At 42.0% G+C, this 8,870-nt stretch overlaps 1 protein-coding gene across 2 annotated transcripts in view; it reads left to right on the top strand.

Annotated features, from left to right (window-relative positions):
* LOC111862849 (COBW domain-containing protein 1) overlaps nt 1-8,870 on the top strand; it is a 107,555-nt gene that overhangs the window by 27,067 nt on the left and 71,618 nt on the right. For both annotated transcript variants that reach the window (XM_023848599.2, XM_023848587.2), the window contains exon 7: nt 884-970. In XM_023848599.2, the coding sequence (XP_023704367.1) occupies nt 884-970 (87 nt within the window). The remainder of the gene's footprint in view (nt 1-883; nt 971-8,870) is intronic.

Below are 8,870 nucleotides of genomic sequence, written 5' to 3'. Positions count from 1 at the left end.
TCGTTGATCGCTCCGGCAACTTGTCACAGCGGTAGCAGTTCATGTTTCGAATATTGGTCATGGAGTCGGCGTTACTGGCCGGTGTTCTCGCAGACTATGAGGACAATTGTCCCCGGGATGCGACACCCTGTTGTCTGGTAGTTGCGTACCGACGTTTCAGAAGAACGTGCCAACTCAACCTTTCAACCCGGGGGGCAGAGGCAACATGTTTTTAGAAACATCGGTAAACATCTACCAGACTACACGGCGTCACGTCCCGTAATAGTAGTCTTCTAGATGCGTACCGACGTTTCAGAGGAACGTGCCACCTTAACCTTTCAACCCCGGGGCAGAGGCAACATGTATTTAGAAAAATCGGTAAACATCTACCAAACTACACGGCGTCACATCCTGTAATAATATTCTTTTGAGTGAGGTCATTCTCAGCTCACAAGTGCATAAATATTTTACTTTGTATGTGTGAAATTTCTTTATTTTGATCTTAATGGTTTAACATTTTAACAGTTAATATTGGACCTTGGAGGTGAGCATACCTCTTCATATGTATCGGCTTTGTATACCATTAAAAAGCCAGTATTCCAGTATGTAAGCACTACTGGCAGACTGATACAGCTGAATGTAAAGAAGTCAAATGCCTGATGTTGGCTTATGAGCCGAAACATATTGTAATAAAGGACGAACGTGTGGTTTGCCCATACTTTCTGTTCTGAAGACGGAATAAAATGAATAAATACATAAATTTATGCTCTTACTGCTGCTGTTTTGGGGACCATATGGTGACTCTTTCATAATATGACACTGTTTATCACTGCAACTTATTGGAATAAAGTTACAAATTAGGATATTTGCTTAGTTAATAGCTTGTTATCTTCCTGTTTTTCAGGCAGGTTGCTCTGGCCGATTTGATCATCGTTAACAAAGTTGACCTTGTGAACCAGGAACAGTTGGCAGAACTGAAGAAGGAAATCAGGTAATCTTCTTATCANTCATTACTTTTGTTTTCTCCACATTCATTTCCATGCCATAGCACCTTCCAATTTCAATTAGTCTATCAATCATGCCCTGTAGCACAGTTTCTTCCTTAGCCATTAACACAAGGTCATCTGCATATTTCACAGTTTGAATAATTTGCCCTCCTACTTTGAAGTCACCGAGCCCATCCAGAGCTTCCTTGGTCATAAGTGTATAAATATTTTACTTTATATGTGTGAAATTTCTTTATTTTGATTTTAGTGGTTTAACGTTTTAACAGTTACTATTGGACCTTGGAGGTGAGCATACCTCTTCATATGTATCGGCTTTGTATACCATTAAAAAGCCAGTATTCCAGTATGTAAGCACTACTGGCAGACTGATACAGCTGAGTGTAAAGAAGTCAAATGCCTGATGTTGGCTTAATGAGCCGAAACATATTGTAATAAAGGACGAACGTGTGGTTTGCCCATACTTTCTGTTCTGAAGACGGAATAAAATGAATAAATACATAAATTTATGCTCTTACTGCTGCTGTTTTGGGGACCATATGGTGACTCTTTCATAATATGACACTGTTTATCACTGCAACTTATTGGAATAAAGTTACAAATTAGGATATTTGCTTAGTTAATAGCTTGTTATCTTCCTGTTTTTCAGGCAGGTTGCTCTGGCCGATTTGATCATCGTTAACAAAGTTGACCTTGTGAACCAGGAACAGTTGGCAGAACTGAAGAAGGAAATCAGGTAATCTTCTTATCATTAAATTTATTTCAGTACATTTCAAGCACTCCTTACGTGAAGTGCATGAAACGAAGACGCAATGCTTTCATTCCATCTCCTCATCCACCAGCATTCTTCATCTTGAAAACTACCTAAAGGAATTTTGATTAAATTTTGCTCTTGGGGGATCTACATTAAAGTTTGGGGGAAATTTTAATTGTGATTGATATCAGTCCAGTATAATCCCAATTTTAGGTGAAGCTCATGTCAGAGTTCATCAGTTTTCTCGAAAATGACGCATTGTACGTTACATCATATGAAATACGTAGGTAAGTCAATAAGTAAGTTAAAATTGATATAGAACTTAAACAAGAGTACTGAATTGAAAAATGCGTTTATTTATCAACATAATCTCCCTGTACATTGAGGCACTTGTCCCATCGTTTCACAAGCCCCTGAAAACCAGCAGCATAAAAATCTTTGGGCTGCTGTCGGAACGAGGCGGTGACTTCCCTTACTACAGCTTCATCGTCGGAAAAATGTTCAGCCGAAAGATGATGTTTAAGAGGGCCGAACAAATGGAAGTCATTTGGAGCAAGGTCGGGGCTATACGGAGGATGCTCGAGGACTTCCCACTTGAAATTTCGCAGCGTCTCATTTGTCTTGTTGGCTGTATGGGGACGCGCGTTGTCATGCAAGGGCAACACGCCTTTGGTGAGGAGTCCTGGTCTCTTCCGTTGAATGGCCTTACGAAGTTTCCTGAGGATGTTACAGTAGGAGTCGGCATTTACGGTTTGTCCTTGAGGCTGGAATGCGGTGAGCAGTATGCCTTCGTGATCCCAGAAGACTGTGAAAATCACTTTCCTGGAGGATGGTGTCACCTTAAACTTCTTTTTGGCAGGCGACGCAGGATGTTTCCACTGCATTGACGCACGCTTTGTCTCGGGCGCGTAATGGTGAACCCAAGACTCATCACCTGTGACAGTTCAGGCTAGCATATCGTGTCCTTCTTCGCGATAGCAATTGAGATGCTGTAATGCCAGACCCATTCTCTGCATTTTGTGTTGTGGGGTCAGCATGCGCGGCACCCATCGTGCACAGACTTTGTGAAAACCTAACCTGTCATTCATTATGAGGTAGGCCATGCCATGTGAAAACGGCTGGTTCAGACAGCAGCTCAATATACAGAAGTGACCGCAGTACAAGGGGCTTAGTCCCACCCCACTAGCATTACAAAATGTAAAAGGAAACATATTTTTAATATGCTGATCCCAAATCTGACACAAATTTTCCATCACGTTAAAATTTTGCGTTTTGAACTTTGATCCAAAACGCTGTTTCTCTCCTTTTCGCCTCTTAAATTTCTTATAATATTTGTCAGCCATTATATGAGAAAATTCTGTTATACGTCAACATATCTTTCGTGGAGAGGATTGTGTCTTCTCGTGTTTCTGATTAGCGTAATCGAGTCAGTCAGAAACAGTTTATGTCGTACATTCCATGGAAGAAGCGAAAATTTGTTCTGCTCTATAATTTTAAAGGATAAAATGAAACCTGTAGTAACAGAGTTGTGTTGCCTATCCCCTCATATCTGTACAGTAACTCGATAAAGTGAAGTGCATGCAAGTCTGCATCATTCTCGTTTCGTTCTGTCGCGCACGCAACAATTGCTTGTATCACCACAACTCACTTTGTCTCTTGAATTGTCATTTTCCTCTGACTCCCACTTGAGCACGTGATGATTAAGTTACATCGAGCTGAGTCGGTTCGGCGGGAGGGCATTATGTGTGCGGTGGCTGGGAGGATGTCATGTTGTCAGGACTGAAACACATGTGACTCTGAATCGACACGGAATTCTCTAAATATCACTAAAATTGTTGAGTAAGTAATTCTGAAAACTTGGAAAAAAATTTGGCCATTCAAACATTTTAAGTATAACAAAAGTTTAACATTTTAGAGAAAAGAATGCATCCTGCATATTCACATAAGTAATATAACAATACAAATTACATAACGTAGTCGGTATAGCGACTGGTTACGGGCTGGACGACAAAGGGGTTGGAGTTCGAGTCCAGGTATGTTCAAGAATGTTCTCTTCTGCATGTCGTCCAGACAGGCTCTGGGGTCTACCCAACCTCCTATACATTGGGTATCATGGGCTCTTTCCCCGGGAGTAAAGCGGCAGGAGCGTGAAGCTGACCATCTCCAGCCAGTACTCAGGCGAAGAAAATGTGGATCTATACATCCGCTCCCCCATACGCCTTCATGGAGTTGTGCTTAATTAGTTAACCACAGGGGCAACTTTACCTTTAAGATAGAAATATAAACATTGGCACTGCACTAGCTATGTATTGATGCATATACGAAAGTATATACAGTTGTATGTATGTAAGGGCTGGGCCACAGAAACCTGCCCCCGCACTGCGACCTTGAGTGCAGTTGTGTTTGGCGGAATCTCATATACCAGTAGACATGAAAATGTTTAAAGTAATTTGACAGATAGATTAGCTGCTGCAGGTTGTTCTCTTCGGGCTGTAACACAATGTAGGTGCATACAACTGCAAGACTACAGGGTGTCACAACCCAGAGCACCATCATCGAAACAGTCATCGTTAGATTACATATGCTATTGTACTGGGATAGTGTCTTACAATAGGCCACGGTCTTCCTCTTCCAAATCACCCTCACCTATCATATGGGGCTGGTACAATAGGCCAGAAGTGGCCGCAGTACAAGGGACTTAGTCCCACCCCACTAGCAATAAAAAAATACCTATCAGGGTCTTCTTGGGAATCTTATGGTCTCTTACGCGGTCAAAACGTTCTCCAGTTTTACGGAACTCGAAGTTTCATTACTGTGTTCACGAATTCCAGCCTTTCTATCGTATCTACACAACACGTGACATATGTCAACGGGTTTAAAAGTAATAGCTGTTGTCAGCATCTGTAGACTTTATGTGGAAGCTAGAAACATCTGTTCTGAGCTGCGCTTTCATGTGGTCAGGGTGCAGCATGAGCTTCCCTTTGCATTTAGTTCTTATAGTTCAGTTTAACTGAAATTTATATACAAGGTGCGACAATTTAATTCCAGGAATGGTCCTGTGAAAGCAAAATTTGCTTGCCTGAGAACTAGCGGCTTCTGTGGCCTTCGAAATAGTCTCCTTGTGAAGCTATGCACTTCATGAGGCGATGGTGCCACTGCCGGAAACCGTTTTCCCAAATACCTCGCAGTAACGTCACGTTGGCCTGGATGTTAAGGATGTCTCTACTCCAATTTTGAGCAAAGCTTTCTTACGCTTACCAGATCCGTTCTTCGGCATTCTGCATACCTCGTTTGCCTCGGTGTTGCTTACTGCAGATAATAATAATATTCTCTCGAAGCTAATCAGGATCTGTATAACGTTGCATAATCATAGTTCTTTTGCTTTCTATTTCGTTTAAATATGACCATAATCCAACGCCAGATTTAAAATCTTTCAAATGCAATATATTTATTGAATGAACCCACACGATCATGAATATAGACATCTCGCACCACGCGTTTCGAACGGGCCCGTCTGAGCAGGTATTGTCGCGTTACCTTTGTCCGGCTCTGCAAGGTGGAGTATAAGAGGGATACTTAAACTAAGGGTCTGTGGGTGGTGGCGCGGATGTGGGGGGGTACTGTACAATTCACTTTGAAAACATTTGCCACGTATTGCTTGGAGTGATGATTTAATATATTTATTTAGTTCTCAGATTGTAAATGCATATTGGTAATTGATTTACTTAACAACAGTGTGTTATCAGAATCGACACAGAAACTTTAAGAACGGATCCTCAGTGACAGAAGTTTTTGTATTCGCAAGTAATATAAATGCTTTAGGCAAATTTGTGTATTTCTTTCTTTCACACTTGCTGGACGTCACCAACCAACTAACTAACTCCGTGATTTCAGTCCACAAACCTCTGTGGTCTAGTGACCAGAGTTCCTGGCTACAGATCCGGAGGTCCGGGTTCGATTCCCGTGCTACCAAATTTTCTGAGAAGTAGTGGATCTTGAACTGGGTCCACTCAGCCTCGTGAGGACAATTGAGGAGCTATTTCAAGGAAATAGCGGCCCCGGTCTAGAAACCAGAAATTAACGGCCATGGGGATCCGTTGCGCTGACCACGCGACATACTCTATCCGCTAAAGTTGGCACTAACTTCGCCGACAAGCGGCGGTCACTCGGTCGGTATAGTTCGCTTGCGGACTACAGACCACGAAGTTTGTTTCTTTTTGTCTAGCTGTTGGTAATATAATTTAAACAGTTTTATATTTACATGGCCAAAAATACATTGTAAATTCCTATGTTATGTTGCAGTCAAGAGTACGTGACCCTTTGATTGCTCGCTTATGTAAGGTTGGGTTCTTTTAACTAAAATATTATCATTATGGCGAGTGTTGTATTTTGTTAACAGAAAGGTAAAGTTGCCACTCTGAGTGAGGGGTGAGTGGTCAGCTTCGTGCCTCGACCACTTTAACCTTGGAGAAGGACCTCCGGTACCTATCGGATAGTAGGGTAGTTGTGCTCCAGAGCCGGTCTGGGCTCTGTGGATATGAGCTAAGTCTCAGCCTTCGGGAATCGAACAGCAATTCTCTGGCCATTCAGCCGAAGTCTGGTCGCTATGCCGACCTAGGCAATCCTGCTGTGATGCTGTAATGGTTCTTATGTACATAGATACTGAATAACAATACATCAATGTGGAATTTAATATAAAAATCCTCATTTCTCATTCCTTTTATGTAGTCTGTGCAAGGAAGCTGTAAATCCCTAGACACATTATTAGTGTGATTCAGTTTCAGTAGTCATTGTCGTTAGGTCTGCCTGTAGTTTTGTAGCTACAAACGCACGTATATTAAACTTTCTTCAGTCGCAAATCCTGTTTGTTTGTGTATGCAGGATATGATTCCTTTGTGCTGTAGTATAGCGCGGAGCTTTCCGGTTCAACTGATGGCAGTAGATATGAAATATATTTTTCTGCTTTTCACCTGTCATCCTGTCTTTGCTGGCCTTTTGTGTCCGTCTACCTGTGATACGAATTCCAAAGCGATAACTGTTACTCATGATTGCAGGAACACAAATACACAAGAGATAGTCATTTGGCAATGTTACATCAAGTGCTACCGTCTCGAACTCATAACACATCTCCATGTCTAGCGTGCAGATGAACTGAAGGTGTGTTCTTTTGTTACACATACACCGAACAGCATTAGTGTGAGGCAAAGTTTTCCGGAAAGTGAGTGGGTAGAAGTTTCAATCAGCCTTTACTGTTCCCTTAATGTTCCCAGTGCCAACGTGATCAGTGTGTATGTTACGTTTATTGCCACAAGAAACCAAATAAGTTAGTATTTTCCTTCGTTCACATCACTTGTGTGTGTGTGTGTTTGCGTGCGGCTAACCCACCTGCATAATAATTTCTGTGTATCCAAAAAATCAGCCATCAATTTAATATCAAGATGGCGTCAGTGCAAACTTCCGAAATGGTAGCGGCTGTAGCGCCGCTTATCATAGAGTCAAGAAATTCTGTGTGTTATTCGATAAATAATGGATTTTTTAAAAAAAATTGATTTTATTGTAATATAAATATGCATTTTGCGGCCGCAAAACTTGTTCATATTTTTAGTTTCTAGTTTCGTGGCGATAATCGATTAAGGGCGAGGACACACCAAGGAAACTGGCAACCGCAACGCAACCTCAATTTCTGAGAACTGTTATCAGACTGAGTTTAACACACGTTACGGAATGGAGTAGCGCAAATTGAGGAAACGGCAACTCGTCAATTTGCGCTGCTCCATTCAGTAACATGTGTTCAACTCAGGCTGATAAGCGGCGGTCGCTCGGTCGGTATAGTTCGCTTGCTGACTACAGGCCACGGAGTTTGTTTTTGTGTGAGCGACAACTTTACTTTTACTTTATAATAGGTCACGACCGAATCCTAGTATAACCTTTCCAATGCATTTTTTATAGCCATGTTACCATCCGACGATATATATACTGTATTCTCAGGCAAAAATCTTCATTGAATAAATACATAAATAAAATGGAAAAGCAGTTTCGTTAAATCATCTACTGTATCTTCCCAAAACAGCCCGGTAAGAAAATTTATCGGCCTTGACCATTTTCTGGGTCCACGGTACGGGGTTTTTATTGTGACTAAGTACTGTTCCCTCCTGTTACCCTAAGATTCATTACTGTCCTCACAAAAGTCTCTGATTCGACCCAGTCTTAAGCCATCTGAGTCGAGTCCACACCCTCGCATTCTGCGTTTTGATATTCATTTCATTATAAATCTTCCCTCTTCGAATAAGGATTGCTGAATAAAATTTTGAACGCATTTCTCATTTCCCCCACTCGTGTTACATGGCCTTCCTATCTCATTCTTCATGATGTAATCACCCATCGTTCTGTCCGAGTTGGTACACAGAACGATTGATTTGTACGACAGAGCCTAATTGTAGGTCTTTCTTCATTCGAAATTGTCGTAGCTTTGCCACATGTTGGACTTCTCCTAAATAAAGTCGAATTCTGTGAAAAAGGAAGTAGCATACCTTTCATTGTTATATCCGTATTGAATCGTCATAGGTTCACATGACAGTACGCTTCAGTGTTCCAGGTGACAAAAGGCAGTTTGAAGACCAAAGGTTGCCGTGTAATATTGCTAAATACCACTTGGAATTTGTCATGTACCATAAGCGTGAAATTTGCTCTGCCTTTGCTGTCTGTTGGTGCGCGCGGTCACTTCCGGTCTGCAAAGTATTGAATCCTGTAGCACCTTCAGTTATGCCATCCGTTATTAATCCACGGGTTGTATAGTTGCTCCGGTAACTCCTGCTCGGTCATTGTGTGCTACGTAATTTATTGATATCTGACGCATGAGCGTGTGACACGGGGCTTGCTTTGCTACTTCTGAAATATGCAGTGCTCCTGTTCATGAGGGAGTTGAAGAAACGAAACTATTCACTGAATAAAAATAGTTGACGAATCGTAGTACTTACTTACTTGGCCGCGCCATAGCTCAAGCGGTTAGTCGCTGGCTTCCCACTGCGGCGGCCCGGGTTCGATCCCGAGTCTGGTCAAGTGGAATTTGTGGTGGACAAAGTGGCGCTGGTGCAGGTTTCCTCCGAGTACTTCGGTTTCCCCTGCCAATCTTC

The sequence above is a fragment of the Cryptotermes secundus genome, unplaced genomic scaffold (genome assembly GCF_002891405.2).
Source record: "Cryptotermes secundus unplaced genomic scaffold, Csec_1.0 scaffold1105, whole genome shotgun sequence".
Taxonomy (NCBI): Eukaryota; Metazoa; Arthropoda; class Insecta; order Blattodea; family Kalotermitidae; genus Cryptotermes; species Cryptotermes secundus.
The sequence above is the reverse complement of the archived record's forward strand: the minus strand, read 5'-3'. Positions and strand labels throughout refer to the sequence as shown.